The sequence below is a fragment of the Agrilus planipennis genome, unplaced genomic scaffold (genome assembly GCF_000699045.2).
Source record: "Agrilus planipennis isolate EAB-ADULT unplaced genomic scaffold, Apla_2.0 scaffold3, whole genome shotgun sequence".
Taxonomy (NCBI): domain Eukaryota; kingdom Metazoa; phylum Arthropoda; class Insecta; order Coleoptera; family Buprestidae; genus Agrilus; species Agrilus planipennis.
The window spans coordinates 372,273-397,356 of NW_020442460.1; the positions used below are offsets into that span (position 1 = coordinate 372,273).

Consider the following 25,084-nt stretch of genomic DNA (forward strand, 5'->3'; position numbering starts at 1 on the left):
GACATTGCTCACTTGCCACTGAAATCATTACGAAATTTATTAAATAATTTAATAGTAATTATGTAAGAGGTGTAAGAGTTTTTTCATTGATTGTAATAAATTACTGTTACAGACTGGGAAGTTTTGAAATTTGTTTTGCAAGGTATTCCATTAGTTTTGCAAAATAAATCGTTGGTTTTGGGAAAAAATGGAAATAACGAGATAGATTTGTTTGTCGATGCTTTGTGTATGATAGTAAGTTTAAAAAATATTTATTTTATTAGTAATAACGATATTATTTAACTGACTGTTCAATTTTGTTTTTACAGCTCACCGATAAGAGCCTCAATTTGCCAGAATCGCTAAAAAGTACGAATAAACTGAACCGGTCGGATTTTCACGCATGCGTTCTTCAAGTGTTGGCTAACATGCCCTCATATCATGCCTTTTTAGACGCGAAACGTCAACAGAAGATGATTTGGTGTCTGGTTAGGTGCGGTTTAGTGCCCAAGTGTTCTCGGTCGATAATATCAGCTCTTATGATTTGTACTCTTGAAATGGGGGATGTACTTATGATAAGATTACTTCCTGACGTGTTACTCGACCTTTCAAAGATTTCTGCTACCGTCAACATAGCTATTCCTATATTAGAGTTTTTATCGAGTAAGTGGCATTATGTTTATGTATTTATTTCATGCCATCAAATTGCATTCTACAAAGGGAAGTTAATCTATGATCCCGGGTTGAACTAAAAACAATAACTTTACTGATTAAGAAATAACATACAAAAAATATAAACTTAACTAATAAAACTAATGTATTAAAAGTTTTATTGTTTTTAGCTGTATCAAAGTTACCTGCAATTTATGCCAATTTTGTGGGTGATCAGTATATGGCCTTATTCGCGATATGTTTGCCCTATACAAACCCGTTCAAATACAATCATTATATAGTGTCCTTGGCCCATCATGTCATTGCTGTTTGGTTTCTTAAATGCCGATTACCATTCAGGAGGGTTTTTATATCCTATATAACAAAGGTGGGTGAATGTATTACAAATGATAATAAATAAGTCAAACTAATAATTACTTGTTTTTAGTTATTAATCCATTAACTTGCTGTTAAAATTATATTAAGATATCAATTTGTAAAACCGCATTTTATTATTTATGTTAAAGGGTTTGCAAACAAACACCATGGTTCCATTTGAAGAAACCAGCATCTTAAAAACAGATCTAAGCAAATTAAACCAAGACAGTTCAGATAGAAAAAGAAGTTCGAGTTTGACTGAGCAGAGTTCGAGGCGTAGAGAACGGTGTACGGTTGTCAATCGTTCCGAATGTGGTAAGCCTACGTTACGTCAGGGTTTCGATCGCACTTTGCTTACTTTCTACGAAGAACTGACCGAAACTTGCAACGATCTCATGGCTCGGTACACTTTCTCAACCTGCAGTGCTCTACCAAAAAGGCAGGCCTTTATAAGAAATAATAATTTCATTTCTTTTACTGTAATTTTGTTGTTAGATTACCCACAGCCGAGTTACTCTTCGGTGGCGGTCAGTCAATGACCTGGTTACTTGGGAATAAATTGATAACTATCACGACCAGTGGTTGTAAGCAGAAACCGCTCAGATATGGTCTTTGTGACCGTTGTTGGACGGTTTGTCATCTCGACCAGTCACGGTCACCCCTCGAAATCAAACAACCGCAGCAGCCGCAACAGCAACCACATCTTCGTGGCTCTCTCAAAAATCAGCGTAGTAATAGTGGTGATAAAGACAAAGATGACTCGACTAGTGGCAATCGAGTTGTTACTCGACAAAATTCTGGTGAGAAATCCATCACTCAAACGTCAGTAAGTTCGCCAGTGGACGAGGGCAAGAAGTTGGGAGACAACAAACTCGATCAACTTCCGACGAAATTGCAACAGTTGGTAGCCCAGGACGCCAATAAGAATGAGAAACAAGGGTGCACCTGTTGGTGTCAGGGTTGGGCTGAGATTTATGTGAGAAGACCAACAGGTAATGAATGCTTTGTTTCTTCTTTTCCAACGAGTAAGTGTTAATTAACACTTTTTATTATTATAGGTGACATGTGTTGGGTTATGCGAATCCAAAACCAACTATCCCATCTACAGTCGTCCTTCGATCTGCCCTTGAGTGAGATTTCTACCCTTTTCATGCCCTCTTTACATCAGAGTTCCAGTGAACCAGAATCATCATCAGAACCACATTACCAATATGAAGACACTCAAAATCCTGAAGAAGAGTTTGGTTCAACAGCAAGCGTGCCTATAAGTATTCCTGGTAATTATCTTATTTTTAATGCAATTTTAAATACATCAATGACAGTTGTAATTAATACGTACGTTTAACAAAAATTATACACAGTAAAAAGTACATATACGATATATATGTATACATTTTATATTGATGTTGCTGGAAGTACTAAAAGTCCCCTTGCGTAAAGATTGAACGTACCTATTATCTATGGGATGTACCACAGACAAGGACGTGCTTAACTTAATTGGTAAAGTAATGCCAATCCACTTAAAACCAAAATAAACGCAAACAAAAAAGATGATAGCAAAGCAGTTAATACAACTGTAGTTAAATAATATGGCTAATACAATTAATTAGGGAATAAGTTTTTTTTAACTTTGTTTGAAGGTTCTCCAACAAAAATGTCCCCTTCAAGACAAAGTTCGCGAGATAGTATCGACGAAGACATGGACAACATTTACGAGGACGGAAGTAAGTCGAGAAATCCGGTTAGACGTTCCAATTCGAGTCCAGAAATGTCGGCTAGTTGGAAAAATCCGTTTCTGCAGAAACCGGATAGGGAAAGGGAAGAGTTTAGAAATCAAGACGACGAGGGGGCGAAAAAGGCTAAGAATTTTACGAAGGATATGCGAGTTAGTTGTGAGGCAATACCGGAAGAAATATCAGGAATGGGTAATTTAACTGTTATAATAAACAAAGTAAGAAGGGGAAATATTTGATTTAATTTATAGGCACTACTCCACCTTCTAATGCTCCCATTCAGGCAGTTCCTTGTAAAACACATCCGACATTGCTCACTTGCCACAGTTGTCCTGGTGCAACGCCTCCTGCTGAAAAGACAGTCGTTCCGAAAACGTCTCAGACTGTGCCACCGTCACCGAATATTTTACAAACAACTGCTCCTTTAAATTTGTCATCTTCGTCTTCTTTTTCTCCTCAGACCGTAAAAACTGTTGACGGAACGTCTGAAGATTCACCCTCTGCTCCTGTATTTGCAGAAAAAATCTGCGAACGCCCCAGTACTCTGGGTAATTTGGCTAATCTAACTCCACTTTCAACTAAACCACCCCAAAGTCCTACTCAGACGTCACCACGATTACCCAGGCATTCAGCAATTAAAGATAAAGATGGTAAGGCTTATTTGATTTATTGTTAATTCAAGAGGAGAAAAGATAACTATGGTTGTTAACAGGGATTATTTTGTTAATTAAATATATGTATACGTATATGGTAGGTATTTACATTTTTATTTTTGTTGATTTGGGCAGGTCACGAAATACAAAAGAGTTCATCACTTGTTCTTGAGAAAACTCAATCGTCAATCATGAAGACAAAGGAGCGAAGAAATGGCAGCAATGAACGACTCAACTGTAGCCAGTCAGACCCAAAAATGGCAAACAATAACCCAATAAGAGACCGCGGTCACACTATATCAGTAATGATGAACGTAAGAAAACCACGACTAGAAAATCTGCGGCGTACCAATTCTCCTCGTTCTACAAAAGAAGGGCCCCGCAGTGGCATCAGTCCTAGTTTTATATTCTTGCAGCTGTATCATTCCTCTCATTTTGGTAGCTCGAACGAACGCCCCCTTTTAGTCGATTCAAGTACTGTGGCACAAAGGGCCGTCAAAATATTAGACATGGTACCCCCATATGAGACTCATAAAATAAGTGTCATTTATGTCGGCGAAGGACAAAGTAACAATGAGACTGAAATATTAGGCAATAGATTTGGATCAGTGCGGTATGTTCAATTCTTACAAAATCTTGGCACTTTGATTAAACTGCAAGAAGCAGACTCGCAAGTAAGTCACCTAATACAAATATGATTTTGAATTTTATTTATGTAAGAAAGAAAAATCCAAATTAAAGCGAGTTATTGCTTACATTAGAGAAATATATAAAGTGTAAAAGAAAATAAGTTCTTTACATTTGTATTTTACATTTAACACTTGTAAACAAATTAGAAAACTAAAGACGAAAAATTTTCTACTTCTCTTTCAAGGGATAAAATTAACTACTGTTATTATTTAGTTATTAATTACATTACTTATAGTAAAATTTGTATTTTTTTTTATTGCAGGTATTTTTCCTGGGAGGTTTGCATCAAGACGGTAATGCTGGTAAGTTCACATATATATGGCAGGACGACGTAATTCGAGTCGTATTTCATGTGGCTACACTGATGCCTAACAAGGAAAATGACCCTAACTTTAATCACAAAAAAATGCATATTGGTAATAATAATGTTACGATCGTCTATAACGAAAGTGGTGAGGAATACAACATTAACACTATTAAAGTGAGTGTTTTAAATGTATACTAATTTAAATTTTCAACTATTTAAAAAGTAATAATACTGTGTAAATTTGAAATTGAATATAATTTTTTTAGTTAAAGCTAGTAATTTAATGAATATTAATAATACTGTTAGATTATTTTAGATTTTATAAATATTATTTATATTGGCGAAATTTTGAAAAGTTTATGTTCTATATCTTAATAATTTTTTTTATAGGGTCAATTTAATTTTGCCTGCATTGTTGTGCAGCCTTTGGACTACAACACGAATAAGGTAACGGTCAAAGCAAAAGAAGAATTAACTGAACTTATTGGCAGTTGCGAACCAAAAATTGTTTCTGACCAGAATGTTGCTCTCCTAGCACGTCAATTGGCTCTCCACGCAGACGTAAGTCTTAGTAAATAAATTGGATCTTATAATTAGGAATTTAATTATTTTTAAGGATGTTTTAAATGTCAAATTGTCTTATAATACTTTTCTAAGGTAAGTTCTTTAACTGGGTCTTTTTACAGTTTTATGTCAAAATGATTTTCTTTGAAATGTGAATAACGTAAGAAGAGAAGTACCCTAATTAATACTAATACTATTCACAGTAGACACGTGTTTCGCGTACTTCCATTCAGTCTCGCGTTGATAACGCTCGCAATTCGAAGTCGGCGAAACACATGTTCTCTGTGAGTAGTGTTTGTGTTATGTAGTGTGAGTCTTTCTTTTGGCTATATTTTTTCTTCACAGTCGTAATTTGCACAGTGTGTATAAGAAAAGTTGGAGGGTTCCACAATTCACTTTTTTTTAATTGTTTCAGTTGGCTGCTTTAGTATCGCTATCATTAAAAAGCAAATCGCAAAACCCGTACGCTTCTAATTGGTTGGAAAGACTTCGAAAAATCAAACAGTTGAAAACGAAAATTTTGGATGACGCAAGAAAAGACAAACCGAATAGTGAAGAAGACATTTCCGTTCGTTCTAGAAGAGGCTCCATCGACGACTTTACCAAATACACTAATTAGGTTGGTGAATATTTATTTTGTTTGTATTAGTAGTAAAAATATAACTATATATGTACGTAGCTTTACAATAAGCGTAAAACGTTAATTTTTGTGTATAAATAGACAAGGTTCTAATATAAATCAAAGAATACAATTTTATCGAAGAATCTTGTAAAGTTTAAATCATACATAGTATTAACGCAGGAACGTCGAAATTTGTCTAAGGTTTTTCAATGTTTATCATAAAAGGAAAGGTACTGTACTTAAGATGTGCTCAAAAAAAAATCATTCGTATATGTTGCCACTATGACAAGAAAAATTTAAATTAATTTATGATTAATAACAACAGAAAACACCTTGAGTTAGTTTAACTTTAAGAAGAATCGGTTTGTTTAGATGTATTATACTATTACTTTTTAAAATGAATGAAAATAATAAGAAATTATCAGAAGTGCGATACGAAGAGCATACATTGCAGGAGTAATATTTCACACCTTTTTCGTCCAAATACAACTTTATTATAGTGGTTATAGTATATGTATGGTGTATCTTTTATCAATGATTCATTAAAAAATCCGATAAAATATATTTGTGTATTCAAAGCGTTCTAGTTATTTTGTAACCCCACTAAATAGTTAGGAAAGAGTCTAACATTTTAAAAGATTATCCATAACCGTTTTCAATTAGTTTCTTGCTTCACGTTGGCAGTCTGCAAGTAGTTATGCCATTTTATTTCTTAAAAATTGGGGTGTCTAAACACCCACAACATGCGTGGAATGGCTTGTTTATTCTCAGTTCTGATGTGCAAAATACATTGTTAAACTGAAGGTAATAGCTAAATGCAATATTAGTTTTCTAAAACTGTACAGTTTAGAAAATCAAATTTAAGTCATACTGTATTACTATTTTCCAACAAAACACTTCATAAAGCTATATATTACAGCATTCTAATACTTAGTGATACATAATGACATTTAGTGAATGAATTTTAAAGGAATTTTTAAATTTAATATTTAACTATTCCTAAGCCAAAGGTTGTTCATGAAGAAAGTATATCCTATTTTTAACAAATGTATGTACTAAAAAATCAGTAGCATAACAATTTTAATTTCAACATTATTCTATGTAAACTAACCACACGTAATAATACTAATGTTTTTAAGGTTATGCTAGGTCTTGATATGGTCTTGATCAGATAGGGCTGGCACAGTATCCGCTATTTGCAATAAGTGTACTAGCAGAGGTATAGACAAAAATATGGTGGTCAATAGAAAATGTTTCGTTTGCGTTTTATTAATGATAAATCTTACAAGAATTCTGTCGACGTCTGAAGAGGATGAGGATGTAAAATACGCAAATAGATGTGAAGGTTAACACTGATTAAAAAAAAGTTTATCACGTATAAACAAGTACTGTTTAATCAGTTCTTTTAAAAACTTACGTTTTTTCAGTGTGTAAAGTAGTTGCAACAGAACTCGAGCAACGGCTTCAAGAAACTGGTAAAACTCATGAAGTAATTGAAACAGGATATTCTTTAGATGATGTAAAACCAAAGAAAAAGAAACCATACCAAAAATCTGAACTTCGCCTTGTTGAATCATTGGAAGGAATTTGCGATCGAATTTTAGAATATAATATTCATAAAGAAAGAACAGACAGTACAAGATTTGCCAAGGGCATGAGTCAGACATTTAGAACATTGCATGGTCTTGTTGATAAAGGTGTAAAAGTTGAATTGGGAATTCCTTATGAACTTTGGGATAAACCAAGTGTAGAAATTACAAATATGAAGATGCAGGTAAGTTGTAGTTTATTAAAAGCTGTAGATATTACAAACTATAACTTTTTAGTGTGAAGCACTGTTGGAAAACAGTGAATCTGATATAGAAGATTGGTACTGGAATTTTCAAAATATTAAGTCACTTCAAGACTTCCTGTGCAAAGACATTTATTTAAAAAACCATGATTCATCCTGTCTAAATGAAAAATTAAAAGGTGATAGTGGTAATATTGCTGGCAAAACCAAAACAAAAACTAAGAGTGAATTGTAACATGATGTATGTATATACAAGTTTTTATTATTTTTTTTACTTAATATTTATCTATAAGCAGCAGACATTATGTAAGATAGTTTTTTTATGAAACATTTACATTAGAATAATTTATATCAAGTAAATGCTACAAATAACTAAGAAATTCTACTTTTCGGTTTTTCGTGGTTTTCGTTCTCGTTTTCCCTTTCCACGCAAAACTCTTAAACGTTCCATTTCATCTTGAAAGTCTGCGTGTTCATCTCTAAACAACCCATAATAACGAAGGTTTAGCATTAGTTGTCCTGTTTCTATGTGTCTGGGATAATAAGGGTACAAATCCTTCCTTTTATTGATCGGTTCTGCACTGAATAATTTCACTACTTTCATTGACTTAGAATTGGTTTGTCTCACAACTTCACCAAATATTCTGTTGCTCAATCTGTTCATTCTTTGTGCATACTCGGTCGATCTTTTCATGAGATCAGAATACTTGACGTATTTACTCATTCTTAATTAAAATATTTTAACTTGCTCTTTTAATAAATTGCATTTACTATTTGAACGATAAAAAAGAATATTTTACATATAAACTTGAGGTTAGACAAACAGATTATATACCATAGTTGCGTATCAGAGATATGTGATATACAACAAACATATCTTACATATTGCCACTATAGATAATAATAGCACTACTGACCGTATCTATGACCATTGTCAACAATCATAGATGAGAGAAAGTGCATTTGCCCCGTGACCGTGATATTTTTTAACTTTTCAAACTAAATAACTAATCGTCTGTTTCTTATTGTTCGTGAATAGTAATTGTTTGTTTGTTTGTCACTTACTTATTTTAAAAAAAAAATAAACAAATTTTCATTGACCCTCCTTTATTAGAAAAGTAAACTCTGTCGCCATCTATGTTAATCAATTGACATTGAGTATCATTCAATGGTATCTTGTTTACCAGGTTTACTTTATGATTGTTTACTTAGAAAAAATGTTTATTTATTAGCATACTAATAATCATATGCTAATAATAAACACCAGATTGGGAATGTACAGTGTTCATTTTTTTCTACTGTCCCTGAAAGAATAGAGAAAGTGCCTTTTTTCCAATGGAGATATATTGCTTATTTGAAAAATAGGCAATCACTATTAACAACTATGCATTTTAAATTCAAAATTCTTAGTTTGGTGTATATTTATATGGTCGTCAATTATATAATTTTTTTCTTTGTAAACTATAAAAAATTTTCTTTTTATTTCAGCATTCTGTACAGTATGCCTGTTAGAAGGAAATTCCTTACAAGCTGTTGGTCATAAGAAAACTTGAACAGTACTTTAGACTTACAAAGAAAGGTAGGTTTTTATTTAACATTCTTTCTTAACCAATAAAATAAAATCGTAATTGTTTCAGCTTTTCAAACTGTTCCTCTATGCAGTTTTCGTTGTGTATTGGTTTATTTGTGGTGAATGTGGACTCTACAGTGTTGTTGTTCCAGAATTATTCTTTCCAATTCATCAACTACATTGGACAGGTAGGATTAATGTTTACCATTTTTGTTTAATTTGAAATTAATTTATCCTATATTAAACAAGCGGAAAGTATCAAAAGGTATGGCAGTTGTTGTGAGGCACTTTCAATTCCCCAACTTAAAAATGTTGATTTAATTTATTGTTAAATTAATTTCATCCTTACTAAGTGAGCTAATTGAGCGAAAAGAACTTTAGATTTGGAATGTCCCTTCAACCCCCAATTTTAAATACGGTGTTTTTATTTCTTGATAAATTAATTTCTCTCTTATTAAACCAGCTGAAAGTACCAAAACGTATTAAAGTTACGAATCATCACTAAAAAGAAGTTTTTAGGTGAAAATTATTGGAGTGCGCTTACAACCTTCAATTTAAAAGCGTTGTTTTAGTTTTTGCTAAATCAGTTAATCCTGTTGAAAGTATCAGAATGTATTAAAGTTGAATTTAAAGAATTTTATAGGTGAAAATTAACCCTAAACCTATGAACATTGTTTTTTTTATTGATAAATTAATTTCTCTCGTATTGCACGAGCTGAAATTACCAAAATGTATTATTGTCGTTGTAGAGCATCAGTTAAACGAATTTTATGGTTGAAAATTATCAGGGTGCATTTTTAAGCCCCAATTTAAAGAAATCGTTTTTATTTCTTGATAAATTAATTTCTCTCTTATGAAGCGAACTGAAAGTATCAAAATGTAATAAATATTACAACATTCTAATACTTAGTGATACATAATGACATTTAGTGAATGAATTTTAAAGGAATTTTTAAATTTAATATTTAACTATTCCTAAGCCAAAGGTTGTTCATGAAGAAAGTATATCCTATTTTTAACAAATGTATGTACTAAAAAATCAGTAGCATAACAATTTTAATTTCAACATTATTCTATGTAAACTAACCACACGTAATAATACTAATGTTTTTAAGGTTATGCTGGGTCTTGATATGGTCTTGATCAGATAGGGCTGGCACAGTATCCGCTATTTGCAATAAGTGTACTAGCAGAGGTATAGACAAAAATATGGTGGTCAATAGAAAATGTTTCGTTTGCGTTTTATTAATGATAAATCTTACAAGAATTCTGTCGACGTCTGAAGAGGATGAGGATGTAAAATACGCAAATAGATGTGAAGGTTAACACTTTGATTAAAAAAAAGTTTATCACGTATAAACAAGTACTGTTTAATCAGTTCTTTTAAAAACTTACGTTTTTTCAGTGTGTAAAGTAGTTGCAACAGAACTCGAGCAACGGCTTCAAGAAACTGGTAAAACTCATGAAGTAATTGNATAGAAATGTTACAGTGTGACTCGAAATTTGTAAGCAACTAAATTTTTGGATTTTAATAAAATAATCTAAATTTATTTGGGACATAAGTAATCTATGAAAATAAATATGATTTTATAACACAACACTGTTACTGTGAGTGATTGTTTTTTCATTTTATTTTGTATATTTCTTCAACGTGATCATTTTTACCGTGTGTCCTGTACATGTCAATTTTTTATACGATTTCTGATAGAGAATGATGTCAGTTAAAAATGCGGACAAAAAAGTGTTTGTTTTATTTGAAAAACTTGTGATGAGCGTATAAGTGGAATAGAGTAATAATAGTAACGGAGATAGATGCTTCTTAATCAAAAATTGCAATTGATTAAGAAGAAAAGTAATGTACTCCTTTTTTTTTTTTTCGTAGCATATAGTAACAACGATAAGAACAATGCAATGAATTTTTAATCTACTGTCCTAAGATTGAGGAATTTGTAAGTTACTTCGTAAGCATCTGAAGTCTAAAATTTATTTCTTCGTTTTCAAAAAGCATTGTATTTTTGAAAATATCCGTGTTTTTAAACTGCATACGAAGGAAAAGAAATGTAGTTTTAGTTATTAAACCGTAGTAAAAAAAGCCATGCACCTTCGTTGGCACAGGAATGAAAAAACAGTTGTGATTTTGAATTATCTTAAATGAAAATGAACATTTTTCACCCTTAAACCATCGAAAGATGCTTGTCAATTTTTTCACAACGATTTTATAACTAAAACTTATTATGTTCCTGTATAGGACGTAGGTTACATTGTTTTTTTTGTGGTATTAAGAATAGTCTATACGTCCATAGTTTACATCATCTGTATCATCTTTTTAATTTCTCTAAACACCTAAATGAAATTAATTGACACTGCATTATGTATATGCATACAAAGTACGTATTGTGTCATCTTTTGGTAAAAAGTAACTACAAATCGTAGGATTTACCTAATAATTTTATAAAGGCTTCAAATTTTGAATAATTAAAATTAACATTAATAATTTCGACAGAAAAGGATTAAACCACAGAAACTGTTTATTAATATACCAGAAATACTTTAATAATGTGCATTTTTTTTAAAAATAACAATAAGGTACTTCAAAAATGTTATACTGCAATTACCTAGTTTCTTAATTTCATTCGTTAAATGTTTAAAAATACAATTTCTTCGTTTGGTGGAATTGTTTAGACTATTTTTGTGTTGTTGGTCGTGTTCTTTTTATTTAATCGTGTATTTGCGTTGTTAAAGTATGCAATTCGCAGAAATTTAATACTTTTATCATAATATGTAGTTTTATATTCCTAAATCAAATAAAATAAGGAAAGTTTATTTCACTACTATGTAGGAAATCTTCTGAATTTATTACGTATATATTGAACCACAGAAATAAAACATTAATTTGCCAAAAATAATTAAATTGTAACCATAGTAAATACGTTATTTTGTGAATTTATTAATCAACCAAGCCCTAATAATACATAAAAAATATAAAAATTAAAGTAATGTATAGATGTTATTGACAAACTATTTAATCAATTATCCAAACCTAATATCAGTTGTAATTATTTTTCTTGTACTTTTAATCATGGTTTTACGTATAACTTTTTTAATTTGTTCTCAATTTAACAGTTTAACAATTTTCTTTATGTGTGTTCCGTTTCTTTGCTGATTGTGAAGCCATTTTGATATATCTTTTTATTGAATAGTACATTTGATAATACATCTCAAGGAAGAAGGGAAACTACTTTCTGTTTTTATTATTCATTATTTTATTTCTAAAACACGTTTTTGTTTCAATCTAATCCAATATCTTCCTCTCTTTCTTAAGTTTCCACTGTCTCTCTCGCTCTTATATTTATTATTATTATATTTAGACTTGTGATCAGGCGATGGAACTTGCACGAAGCAAAACACACAGAAATTCAATTCTGTAAAACGGGGGATGAAATTAGCCACGCGATTGGTTAAATTACGAAACTTTTGCCGCGAACCGTCGCAGAAATCAAATTTGATGCTTCTGCTTGGCGTTTGCCTACGTCATCAGTGCTTCATGCAGTAGCTTTCGCAATTTCACGACAGGCATGAGACAGGCTCGGTGCATTATAAGTTCTTAAAGTTTCGTAGTGGTAGGACGTGTTTCTGGCGTCTGTTAAATTTAACTTACCGAGCTAATTTTTTCGCAGAATCAGTTTTAATTTTTTCTACGTCTGAAAGGTTAGATTGATTGATTCATACTGTATTATTATTTTTCCCGATTGCCCACAGCATAAATTAAATTGACAAATTTGTTAAAGGTTGTGTCTTGAAATAGACGCCAGGTCGCCATTTTACTATGGATATACCGGAAGTCCGCCATCTTTTGATTATTTTCCGCAGATGGATCATTTGACCAGGAACATTTTTTATTGGAAACATTTCTTCCAATTTCAACAGCAAGACCGCCAGAGAGCAAGACGCGCTTTAATGGACTACCTTGTGTACGTAGTGTATTTGTTTGATAAATTTATTATATTTGAATACTTTTTCATAATATTTGATTTTACAGGGATGTTAGAAGAACTGCAGATGCCATTAAATTGTGGAGCATTGATTGTGTCAGTTCTCATTGGTTCCAAAAAGTAACTGTTTCTATGATCATTAAGAAAGCATGCAAGTGCCTTTTTCCATTGGGAACAGAGACAATGTGCTGAACAAGTGTGTTGCTGAAGGAGAGATTTGTGACAATGAAGTGGTATGTAACTGTATCAATTAAAATTAGTTAACGAGGTTCCAGAAACTTGATTTCTTAGACATTTGTAACTTGCTTCAATAGACAACTTTTCAGAAATAGAAAAAGGAGAATTGTTGTGGAACTGACCTTTCTATCAATGTGAAAGTTAACTTGCAACTTTACCATCATATCGCCAGATGAAAATATTACTGATTTACTTTCTTTAAAAGTGGTAATTAATTACTTTTTCTTGCCCGTTTCTATAGATTATCCAACAAAGGAGAAGGAATTAGAGTTAATTACTGGAACAATCGATAAATTCGTCGTCTTCACCTTGCAACATTATGCAGTTAATGTTTGCTTTAACAATGGGAGGCAATCGGAAGGTAATTTGGAAGCATCTGAAACAACAAACTGCCTGCAGTTGTATCCCTCCTAGGTTTGGTTTCCTCATCACGCTGGTAGACTTTAAAACGTTACTTTCTACAATTAATTAAGGTAAGAATACATGACTTCATTAATATTAATTATTCTTTGTTATTCTGTTATTGAATTTCTGTAAACAATTATCTATTGTCAACAGTATAAATTGAGGTTATTGTGCATCTAAAGCTCTTGACAGTTTTTGTTTCCCACAGAATAAATTGACATTTATTAGTGATCTGTCTATGGAGGTTCTTTTTAATCTTTTTCTATTGTCTGCATCGTAAATTGACGTCGTGTTATTTGACATTTATCTATGTCGTGATCTATGGTTGTGATGTAAAATGGCGTGGAAATAACGCTTGCCATTTTATAATTCAACTAATTTTACTTTCTTTTTGATGGGTTTTTATTTGTGTGTTTTCATTTATAAGTGTAATTAATATGTTTTTCTGCAGGTTATCCAATAAATGAGAGAGAATTAATGTTCAGTTTGGTTACACTGAAACAGCCAATGTCTACATGGGTGTGGTCTTTCCTGGATTATGTTTTTGATTTGCTGTTTCTTCTTCACCTTGTAGCATCATGCAGTTAATTTTCAACCCATGAGTGAGAGCAACTGGATATTTAAATTCCACTGAAATAACAAGTTCTCTGCTACGCTGTCCCTCCTGGAGTTGGTTTGCTTTTCACACCTGTAAACTTTGGAATTTGACGTTCTACAATTAATTAAGGTGAGAATACTTGATATAATTAATTTTAATGGCTCTTTATTAATCTATTTGCCACCGTATCTGTTTCAGATCGACGCTGGAGAAGACAAAGATGACCCCGTGGTTAAAATAGTTCTTTATCTTGCATGCTCTATCTAGTAGAATTCATTAAATTCATTTTATTCAAATTAATTTTTTATTTTGCATGCTTATTTTTGTTCATTTTATTTGANTAAGTTTTACTACTACTACATACAAAAATAAAAACATCTACAATCAAGAATTACTTCAAATAAAATGAACAAACACTACTACTACATACTAAAGAAAAAATAAAAACATCTACAATCAACAATTACTTCAAATAAAATGAACAAAAATAAGCATGCAAAATAAAAACAAATTCAAATTAACTACACAAAACTACGAAAAAACTTACAAAATAAAAAATTAATTTGAGTAAGATGAACTTAATAAATTCTACTAGATAGAGCATGCAAGGTAAAGAACTATTTTAACTGGGGGGTCATCTTTGTCTTCTCCAACGTCGATCTGAAACAGATACGGTGGTAACAGATTAATAAAGAGCAATTAAAATTAATTATATCAAGTATCCTCACCTTAATTAACTGTAAACTGTAATGTTCCAAAGTTTGCAGGTGGGAAAAGCAATCCAACTCCAGGAGGAATACTGTAGTAGCATAAAATTCTTTATTTCAGTGAAATTCAAATAAATGTCCAGTTGCTTTCACTCATGTGTTGAAAATGAACTGAATAATGTTGCAAGGCGAAGACGAAAACAGCAAATCAAGAATACAGTCCACGAAAAACAACACCCATGCAGACATTGACTGTTCCAGTATGACCAAATTGCAGTTTAATTCTCTCTCATTTGTTGAACAACCTGCAGAAACGGACAAAAACCCATATTAATTACACTATTAATTAAGAAACAATTTAAAACAACTAAAAACGCACCAAAAAGCAAGTAAAATAGCTGAATTATAAAATGACTGAGTTACTTTCACGCCATTTTACATCACAACCATAGATCACAACATAGATATATGTCAAATAACACGACGTCAGTTTATATTGCAGACAATAGAAAACAGGTTAAAAAAAATTCCATATATCTATGATACGTGTTAATTTATTCTATGGAAAATAAAAACTGTCAAGAGATATAGATGCACAATAACCTCAATTAATATTGTTGACAATAGCTAATTGTTAATAGAAATGCCGTAACAGATTAATAAATAGCAATTAATATTAATGAAGTCATGTATTCTCACCTTAATTAATTGTAGAAAGTAGCGTCCTAAAGTCTATCAGTGTGATGAGCATACCAAACCTAGGAAGGATACAACTGCACACAGTTTGTTGTTTCAGCTGCTTCCAAGCCTCCCAGTAGCATCAAAATTAACTCTTATTCCTTCTCCCTCGTTGGATAATCTATAGAAACGGGCAAGAAAAAGTAATTAATTACCACTTTTAATTAAAGTAAATCAGTAATATTTTCATCTGGCGATATACTGGTAAAGATACAAGTTAACTTTAACATTGAAAGAAAGGTCAGTTCCACAATAATTCTGCTTTTTCCATTTCTGAAAAGTTGTCTATTGAAGCAAGTTACAAATATCTAAGAAATCAAGTTTCTGGGACCTCATTTACTAATTTTAATTGCTACTGTTACATACCAGTTCATTGTCATAAATCCCTCCTTCAGCACATTGTCTTTGTTGCCAATGGAAAAAGGCACTTTCACGCTTTCTTTATGACCATAAAAACAGTCACTTTTTGGAGCCAATGAGAACAGACACAATTTAATTGTATCTGGAGTTCTTCTAACGTCCCTGTAAAATCAAATATTATGAAAAAGTATTCAAATATAATAAATTTAGCCTCCCTACTAAGTAGAGTGCATAAAGAAGTTTTTAAAGTAACGCCGAACACTTTTCTCATTTAATATCATATATACACTACATATATATAATATAGCATGTATGCTCACCTTAATTAACTGCAAGAGCCTCCAAGATGAAAAGTTAACAGCTAAAACACCATACGATACGACTTATCTTTTAAGTAAGCAAAGGATGGATATCAGTTCCAATCTCTCAATTGCTGGCTAATCTGTAGAAACGGACAAAAACAATTATTAACTACTTTTAATTAATAATATTTCAAAGGTGGCTGATAAAATAATAGATATACAATCTACTATTCATAATACGCTAAATAGACATCTGTTACGCAGAAAATTAAAATATTTAATCATTTTCACTTTGCTTCCTTTCTCTCAAATTAAAGTCAAAATATGTGCGGGAAATAGATAAAAGAATTATACACTCCTACTAAATAAAGGAAACACGAAATAAAACAAAACCGCGTAATGAAAAACCAGTCAAAAATTAATATAATATATGAATCGATCAAACTAACCTTTCAGGCGTAAAAAACAATAAAACCAATTCTACGACAAAATTAGCTCGGCAAGTTGAATTTAAGAGACGGGAAAACACGTCCTACCGCCTCCAAGCGCTACGAACTTATAATACACTGTAATACACCGAACGTGTCTCAAGCTTGTCGCAAAATTGCGAAAGCTACTGCACGAAGCACTGATGACGTAACAAAATACTACTCAGAAGCATCATATTCGATTTCTGCGACGGTTCGCGGCAAATGTTTCGTAATTTAACCAATCGCGTGGCTAGTTTCCTCCTCGTTTTATAAAATTCAAAATCATTTCAAAATTATGTAGGTTTTGCCTCGTGCAAGTTCCATCGCCTGATCACAACTCTAATCTTAAAAAAATACGAGAGCGATAATGACGATGGAAGGTTAAAAAAGAGAGCATTAGAAAAGAAGAAAGAGAAGATAATCTAATGAGTTGTTTCTTTTTCTGGTTTGAATTATGTTTCAGAATACAAATTATTTAATAATGAGACAACGACGTGCTTTTTTCAAATAAGGAAGAAAATAAAAATGTAAAACTAATCGTAAACATCAATTCAAAAAAATTTTTTTAAAATAGATATCTTTTCAACTTTAATCGTTTAGTTGATTTTCTCACTGATGGTGAACGTAACATTTTGCACAGGGGTTCTTTATTTTACATTTATTTATTTACATTAAGAAATTTTGAAAGTAAATCCCTAGAATATTTTCAAAAAATTCAAATTCAAAGCTAGTATATACATCTGAACAACCCTAACTATTAAAGAAAGATGAGGTAGAATATCTTTATGCTGTGGTAGAGCGATCAAAATTTTTAACAACTCTTTAACACATTGACAACAGAAAGCTCACTTACATTTCGCTTCTCTTCCCCCAACTATTTCCAAATTTCGATTTCATTTTTCATATTCAGCAAATTGTAAGACTGAGCGAAGGTTTTATAATAATTCAGTCAAATTTTACAGACTCGTCTCAAAATTTATTAGTTATTTATTAAATTGTGCATTTTTTCGCGCTGTAACTTGAATATCCGATTAAAAATTAGATAAAAAGCAAAATCCTTAATTTTTAAGGATGCGTGATTTTTTTCAGTTTTATTTTATACCTTTCCTCATCCATTGTAGCCTTACCAAATTACCAATCAATTAAAGTAAGATTGTACACAAAAAGTAACTTTTATGATCCTGTATGTACAAATAATTAGCTAGATGGCTTACGCTATCTGTACATGAGTCACGCAGTCAAGTCTCTGCGTGATTCGACAGGCTATATGCACACATATTATTAATAATAAATATACTAACTAAACACCCGATTCATTTCATATTGGTAAATGCAAAGCAATTTATAGTAAGAATATGCAGTAAGCTAAGCGAAGAGGTAAGCAAGGTTAAACTATACTACAACTACTAAACGTGTTAAGTTTTACTACTACTACATACAAAAATAAAAACATCTACAATCAAGAATTACTTCAAATAAAATGAACAAACACTACTACTACATACTAAAGAAAAAATAAAAACATCTACAATCAACAATTACTTCAAATAAAATGAACAAAAATAAGCATGCAAAATAAAAACAAATTCAAATTAACTACACAAAACTACGAAAAAACTTACAAAATAAAAAATTAATTTGAGTAAGATGAACTTAATAAATTCTACTAGATAGAGCATGCAAGGTAAAGAACTATTTTAACTGGGGGGTCATCTTTGTCTTCTCCAACGTCGATCTGAAACAGATACGGTGGTAACAGATTAATAAAGAGCAATTAAAATTAATTATATCAAGTATCCTCACCTTAATTAACTGTAAACTGTAATGTTCCAAAGTTTGCAGGTGGGAAAAGCAATCCAACTCCAGGAGGAATACTGTAGTAGCATAAAATTCTTTATTTCAGTGAAATTCAAATAAATGTCCAGTTGCTTTCACTCATGTGTTGAAAATGAACTGAATAATGTTGCAAGGCGAAGACGAAAACAGCAAATCAAGAATACAGTCCACGAAAAACAACACCCATGCAGACATTGACTGTTCCAGTATGACCAAATTGCAGTTTAATTCTCTCTCATTTGTTGAACAACCTGCAGAAACGGACAAAAACCCATATTAATTACACTATTAATTAAGAAACAATTTAAAACAACTAAAAACGCACCAAAAAGCAAGTAAAATAGCTGAATTATAAAATGACTGAGTTACTTTCACGCCATTTTACATCACAACCATAGATCACAACATAGATATATGTCAAATAACACGACGTCAGTTTATATTGCAGACAATAGAAAACAGGTTAAAAAAAATTCCATATATCTATGATACGTGTTAATTTATTCTATGGAAAATAAAAACTGTCAAGAGATATAGATGCACAATAACCTCAATTAATATTGTTGACAATAGCTAATTGTTAATAGAAATGCCGTAACAGATTAATAAATAGCAATTAATATTAATGAAGTCATGTATTCTCACCTTAATTAATTGTAGAAAGTAGCGTCCTAAAGTCTATCAGTGTGATGAGCATACCAAACCTAGGAAGGATACAACTGCACACAGTTTGTTGTTTCAGCTGCTTCCAAGCCTCCCAGTAGCATCAAAATTAACTCTTATTCCTTCTCCCTCGTTGGATAATCTATAGAAACGGGCAAGAAAAAGTAATTAATTACCACTTTTAATTAAAGTAAATCAGTAATATTTTCATCTGGCGATATACTGGTAAAGATACAAGTTAACTTTAACATTGAAAGAAAGGTCAGTTCCACAATAATTCTGCTTTTTCCATTTCTGAAAAGTTGTCTATTGAAGCAAGTTACAAATATCTAAGAAATCAAGTTTCTGGGACCTCATTTACTAATTTTAATTGCTACTGTTACATACCAGTTCATTGTCATAAATCCCTCCTTCAGCACATTGTCTTTGTTGCCAATGGAAAAAGGCACTTTCACGCTTTCTTTATGACCATAAAAACAGTCACTTTTTGGAGCCANAACATAAGAATGATTGTTTAAATTGCTGTTGCATTTTTAATTAGTGTCATCACTTACCCTGCTGGTTTTGTTAAGTCCTGATGCACTAAAGCATTCTTACTTCATTATCATGAATCCTTCCATTAATAACAGATATCACTCCCATTGTTTCCACTCCAATAAAAAAGACTCATTCAAGTTCTACCAGCTCCACAGGGTGGTATGGACAGGCAACTTCTACAACCAATGCTTCATAACATAAACTTCACAGTTCATGTAACATTCCTGTAAAATAATTTGTTGTATTGTTTAATGTCATATAACAGTACAAAAATATAGTCTCCACAGAAGACAATGCAATAGCTGGAATGGAGAGCCACACAAGCTTTTATTACAATTCAATAGATGATTTTAAATAATTATATCAACACCACCTACACTTACACATGGTTTATACATACTACTATTGCATATTAGAACGCTGGTTAATGCACCATTATTGGTTCATTAAACAAGGAAATAACCAAACTACTAACGGTACCCTACTAACAATGAAATAATGAAAATTAAGGAATGGTTAATAACTGTAACTTAATTATAAATTTGTCTTGTTCATAAAAATATGATGAAAATTGAGACTACAGTGAGTATACATATTGATAAATGATATAAATAAAATATATTTATGTACGATGTACTTCCTATGGATACGTACCCTATTTATTAAAGATATTTTTACACTTCAACTGAAATTTGTATTAATAGTTTGTATTTTTTTACTTCTTGACACATAAACATTGACCATAGATAAAACGATAAAACATTGAAATAGTGTATCTCATAGATTGAACAATTATTCTACCTATAGATCAATCATAGAGCATGGGTGTGTTCCGAAATACAACCCAACATACTAGNGTACCCTATTTATTAAAGATATTTTTACACTTCAACTGAAATTTGTATTAATAGTTTGTATTTTTTTACTTCTTGACACATAAACATTGACCATAGATAAAACGATAAAACATTGAAATAGTGTATCTCATAGATTGTGTATGGATTAATCATTGAAGTGAAGGGGAACTGTAGTCTAGTTCAATGGGATTAATATCTCAAATGAACAATTATTCCACCCATAGATCAATCATAGAGCATGGGTGTGTTCCGAAATATAACCCAGCATACTAGCCAGTGCAGATGACTTCATGAATCGACGCCATATTGTACCGGTGAGACAAGTGTGACGTAGTAGAACATCAAACAGGCGTGTGTACATCAGACTTTGAGGATTTTTTTATAGTAAGAAACTTTAATAACTGAAGCAAAATTGTTGTAAACGAGCACAAACACTATTCTTCATATGGTATCAATTTGACGTCAACGCACTGGCCAGTATGTTGGGTTATATTTCGGAAGACGCCCCATTAATTGTGTTATTACCCAATCTATGGTTATGACTGTCATTACGTATATGAAATACTTTATCTATGGTCAAAAGCGATTATCACAGTAACTTGGCAACATTGGAACATTTGATGTTTGCAAAACACTAATTTTATTAAAAATGTAATTAAGATTATTTGAAAAACTATTGGAATGTGATATAATTTATCTTGTAGAAACCAATGTCTGCACCTAGAATTTACGTTATACCGTTTATACTTTGTTAACTGTAAACGATCATCTTCCAATGTTGACGAATATGGGATTAATCGTTATTTTTAAAGATAATGTATACATATAACAAGTTTTCTTAATGGTTAATGGACAAGTGATAGAAACATGTTCATTCCTTTATAACTATCTAATATAATGCGCCATTTTATTTTAAATTTAATAAATTAAATTATACAAGACTTTTTCTAAATTTACTGTATTATTTTTTAAAAATAAAAAAAGCTTGGCAATAAATAAATAAAAAGATTACAGTTATTTTTTTATTAGTAAGTAAAAACAAATAAATACGATTTTATTAAAATTTTTAAAACATCGAACTGTAACTACTCATCACATAGCATTTTTAAAACAAGTTTTGCGTAAATGCTTGTAATCTGTAAATAAAAGTAAAATGGGGAAAATAGAAATATTCTCTACAATTTACGTTATTTCTAAATGCAATGTGCAATCTCATATGTATATAAAAAAAACCTTAATAAGGCGAAAAAGAATTACTTTTATCCAATCAATTTTAATTTTGTGCCAATAGAGGCATACTGTACCACAGGGTGGACAAAATAAGTAAAGTAGAGGGGATAACAACCATCAATTTCACGTACATTAACTTGTAAAATTCGCAAAATCTATAAATACAAAATTACAACAATTTTTACTAAAGATACACAGTATCAACATAAGGGCAAAAATTACATTTTTTTTTTTAAACCAATCCTTATCATTTAGGAATCACACTGCCTTCAATATGAAGTTAATATAAACGAACGTTTCGCTTTTTTATTTTTCATTTTTATGATATTCGATTCGTAGTAAGACATAACTATAATAATAATTATTATAACACTTACTAATCCTCAAAAAATACTTAACAGTTAAGTATGTAGAAGATTAGTGATCGATTTAATTAATTAATTATTACCAAGACGATCTATTACAGTTACTTGAAATTGTGCTAGTACTTTTTAAAAGAAAAGTTTACATTCTAACGTACTGTAAACATTCAGACACAGTAAAGTAAACCTAAATAGCAAAATTTCCAATTAGTATCCGTTTTTCCCTAAATTCACAAATTTTACTATGTTGTCTTTATTTATATGTAGGTACATATTTATTTATGAACGCTTAAAAATTGAAAAATCAATTTAACATTAAACTGTTAATAAATATTCTTAATATTCAAGTCTTCAAGCTTATAAAAATAAAATTAAAAGTTCAGAAAAAGTTTTTGTTAAAAAAATATATATGGTTATTTTCACAACCTTGGTAGCATTTTAAATGTCGAAAAAATAAGAGTAAAGTGACTATAAATATTTAAGTCGAACCACATTTTAAACGATTTGTTAATTATACTTCTCATAAAAAATAAGTGTTGATATGAAAGACAGAACAAATGAAATACTTTGTCATTTAAACATTGTCACTCTTCCAAAGGTAATTCCATTTCATTTGGACCTAACAATTGGGCACTTACCTCGTTACGCCTCCTTTTCTCTTTCTTCTTTCAAAAAGAAACTACATCTTACTGCAGAATTAAACAAATCTTCAAGGCAACACGTACTCGTAGTCATTGTCATGATAAAAATGCTTCATTCTTAATTGTTCCATTTTCTCCGTTTCGTTATTTTGACGGGAACATAGCCAAAATAGCTGCACAGATCTTCTGGGGGTTCGTCTCATCCGGATACATTTGCATCGCCTGCGATACTTGTTCCTCTGGAAAAATGGCGCTCAGATGATAGTGTAATTTTCTCCTAACGTCCTCCTGTATGTTAGGATGCGCAGCTGCTCCACCTGCAGCATGCGGCCAATGATGGGGCCACACGTTCAGCTGTGGGTCTGAACAGCTAGACACACGTTGCATATGTGCAGCTGCTGCATGTTGCGCATGCGCAGCTGTAGCTGAATTGGGGGGCCAAGCGCGGTACGAATCAGGTGCGGAGGCAATACGCGTTACGTGTTGATGCAATTCCCAATTGGGGTGTCCGGGGGTTAAATAGGGACGTAATTGTTGCGGTAACGCACCAGCACCACCGTGTTGCAGTGGAGGGAGGAAACGAGCTCGTACGAGCCGCGGGTCAGAGTTTGGATTGAGCGTTAATTGTCTTTGTAGTTTCTTATGAAGATTCTCGGTCCCGGAAGCAGCCGGAGGTGGCGGATACGTACCACCCACATTATCGACACTACGACTTTTTGAAACGACCGCATGTTGAGTGGTTTCTTTGGGGGGAGGCACGTTAGATCGCGTGCGACCGAGAGGAATCTTACGTGTCTCCCCTTCACGAGCTTGCAAATGACGCTGCGCATGCTCACTTAGTCTCTCCGTCACGCTCTTGTGCGGTAATGGACCCCGTTCTGGATGATGGTACTTGCACTTGTTACCGTACGTACACTTTTTCGCGTAGGGACACGGCGGTGGCGGTTCGCTTTTCTTCGGTTGGCAACGAAGGAAATTGTCCAGTGTTGGTCCAGAACGTCCAAGGGGGTCGTCAGGAGGCATGAATCGATCGTTAACAAAAGAATACATTAGGATGCGTTCTTCTACTACTTTGCGAAACTCTGCATTTTCTTGGGACAAGTCGCGGTAGTTATCGTTACTGACAACCACCCCATCGACCTCTGCGGCTAGTTTGAGAATATATCGATCGTCGTAACACACCATCCTCTTACCTCCGACGAACCGGGAGGGGGTAAAGACCAGCATACGTTCTTTTTCGAGTTCAGCGAGGATCTCCTGGTCGCGGACGGGATTGTCGGGTCTCGGGGCTTCTTTTCGCCATTTTGGAACGAACACCGTTATGTCTTTGTGTCCTCGTGCCTTAAACCAGTCTACCGCGATCTTAATACCACGACACGAAAATAGTTCTTTGTTTCCATGACTAAATAGGGATAAATACACAGAAATTAAGTATAGTAAAAAACCCCATTTAGTATGTACAAAAAAAAAATAATAAAAACTGCAGTACCTCATTGCAACGTTACTTCCATCGATAACAATCGGCCTCAGCACTTGTCCGGTAGCAGTAGAAAGGTCGCTTTGAAACTCGGCTGCTATATCGGTGGGTCCATCTGTTGGGCTGCTATCGCAAGAAGAACTGCTCCTCTGGGCACCCAATTTTATCAATTCGGCCAGAAGTTCATTCTGAGCAGGTGACGGGCCTAATTTTAAAAGGGCTGCTTGAACAAGCTTCTCCGTGTAACCCAGTTTTAACGCAAACTCCACTCTATTACAAATTACAAAGTTAAACATTCTCTTTTTATTAATACATTAAGAGAAAAAAATTGTAATTTTTTTTAATCACGATTTTTCGCATTATAGTCCAGCCAAATGAGGAAATGACTGAAGAGTACCTTATAATGGAGAAAATGATTGAAACACGGGTCATTGTATCGGAAATTTCGTGAGGAACAGAAATATGAAAATGGAAATTATTTGCCCGGCATAGGGGGGGGGGAAGAAAATCCGCAAAAACAATTGCAAATTCGATTATCTCAATTAAGGGACAACAACAATTGTAAGAAAACCAAAAGAAGTTTCAATCCTAAGCCGATTCTCGGCATGAATTGGTAACATAAGTATTAGAACAGCGAGTTGCGATAACAACCAAGTAACTAGATCAATCAAGAACGTAAATAGTGTCACTTGTGGGACGAACAATAACGTAAATATCAACAGCTTACTATTAC

At 32.4% G+C, this 25,084-nt stretch overlaps 4 protein-coding genes and 4 long non-coding RNA genes across 12 annotated transcripts in view; 4 read left to right on the plus strand and 4 right to left on the minus strand.

The window, feature by feature from the left end:
• LOC108737805 (tuberin) overlaps positions 1-5,659 on the plus strand; it is a 17,189-nt gene extending 11,530 nt beyond the window's left edge. The window contains exons 12-23 of the mRNA XM_025980693.1: positions 113-234; positions 309-642; positions 822-1,018; positions 1,158-1,447; positions 1,504-2,000; positions 2,067-2,285; positions 2,649-2,933; positions 2,993-3,391; positions 3,530-4,068; positions 4,347-4,565; positions 4,782-4,952; positions 5,371-5,659. Coding sequence (XP_025836478.1) covers positions 113-234; positions 309-642; positions 822-1,018; positions 1,158-1,447; positions 1,504-2,000; positions 2,067-2,285; positions 2,649-2,933; positions 2,993-3,391; positions 3,530-4,068; positions 4,347-4,565; positions 4,782-4,952; positions 5,371-5,574 — 3,476 coding nt within the window. The 3' untranslated portion in view covers positions 5,575-5,659. The remainder of the gene's footprint in view (positions 1-112; positions 235-308; positions 643-821; positions 1,019-1,157; positions 1,448-1,503; positions 2,001-2,066; positions 2,286-2,648; positions 2,934-2,992; positions 3,392-3,529; positions 4,069-4,346; positions 4,566-4,781; positions 4,953-5,370) is intronic.
• Positions 5,660-6,161: 502 nt separating this feature from the next.
• On the plus strand, positions 6,162-7,764 carry LOC108737838 (protein canopy homolog 3). 2 transcript variants are annotated; one of them, XM_018470960.2, is made up of 4 exons: positions 6,162-6,381; positions 6,717-6,922; positions 7,005-7,351; positions 7,404-7,764. In XM_018470960.2, the coding sequence occupies exons 2-4, from the start codon at positions 6,811-6,813 to the stop codon at positions 7,602-7,604; spliced, it is 660 nt and encodes a 219-aa protein (XP_018326462.1). In that variant the 5' UTR covers positions 6,162-6,381; positions 6,717-6,810; the 3' UTR covers positions 7,605-7,764. The 2 variants fall into 2 exon arrangements, with proteins under 2 accessions (XP_018326462.1, XP_018326463.1); XM_018470961.2 differs by lacking the exon at positions 6,162-6,381 and adding an exon at positions 6,408-6,625.
• LOC108737840 (28S ribosomal protein S33, mitochondrial) lies at positions 7,594-8,231 on the minus strand. The gene has a single exon (XM_018470962.2). It carries the CDS (start codon positions 8,091-8,093, stop codon positions 7,752-7,754), a length of 342 nt encoding a protein of 113 aa, XP_018326464.1. The 5' UTR covers positions 8,094-8,231; the 3' UTR covers positions 7,594-7,751.
• A 311-nt stretch (positions 8,232-8,542) lies between these two features.
• On the plus strand, positions 8,543-14,393 carry LOC108737841. 2 transcript variants are annotated; one of them, XR_003232381.1, is made up of 7 exons: positions 8,543-8,948; positions 9,007-9,127; positions 12,728-12,910; positions 12,979-13,164; positions 13,410-13,641; positions 14,025-14,300; positions 14,370-14,393. It is a non-coding gene; the product is annotated as an uncharacterized LOC108737841 (long non-coding RNA). The 2 variants fall into 2 exon arrangements; XR_001937911.2 differs by lacking the exon at positions 14,370-14,393 and having other exon boundaries at positions 8,545-8,948; positions 14,025-14,318.
• On the plus strand, positions 9,834-10,413 carry LOC112906491. Its single transcript, XR_003232382.1, has 3 exons — positions 9,834-9,963; positions 10,055-10,260; positions 10,345-10,413. It is a non-coding gene; the product is annotated as an uncharacterized LOC112906491 (long non-coding RNA).
• Positions 14,394-14,790: 397 nt separating the features above from the next.
• Positions 14,791-20,693, minus strand: LOC108737811. Of its 3 annotated transcripts, none has more exons than XR_003232374.1 (7): positions 20,646-20,693; positions 19,802-20,008; positions 16,297-16,418; positions 15,983-16,138; positions 15,578-15,737; positions 14,900-15,183; positions 14,791-14,831 (listed from the first exon to the last, which is right to left on the minus strand). It is a non-coding gene; the product is annotated as an uncharacterized LOC108737811 (long non-coding RNA). The 3 variants fall into 3 exon arrangements; XR_003232375.1 differs by lacking the exon at positions 20,646-20,693 and adding an exon at positions 20,439-20,525; XR_001937907.2 differs by lacking the exons at positions 19,802-20,008; positions 20,646-20,693 and adding an exon at positions 16,728-17,232.
• On the minus strand, positions 18,443-19,737 carry LOC112906474. Its single transcript, XR_003232376.1, has 4 exons — positions 19,635-19,737; positions 19,230-19,389; positions 18,552-18,835; positions 18,443-18,483 (listed from the first exon to the last, which is right to left on the minus strand). It is a non-coding gene; the product is annotated as an uncharacterized LOC112906474 (long non-coding RNA).
• A 1,886-nt stretch (positions 20,694-22,579) lies between the features above and the next one.
• LOC112906468 (probable ribonuclease ZC3H12C) lies at positions 22,580-24,678 on the minus strand. The gene is made up of 2 exons (XM_025980650.1): positions 24,364-24,678; positions 22,580-24,276 (listed from the first exon to the last, which is right to left on the minus strand). Exons 1-2 carry the CDS (start codon positions 24,645-24,647, stop codon positions 23,019-23,021), a joined length of 1,542 nt encoding a protein of 513 aa, XP_025836435.1. The 5' UTR covers positions 24,648-24,678; the 3' UTR covers positions 22,580-23,018.
• Between the last annotated feature and the right edge of the window lie 406 nt (positions 24,679-25,084).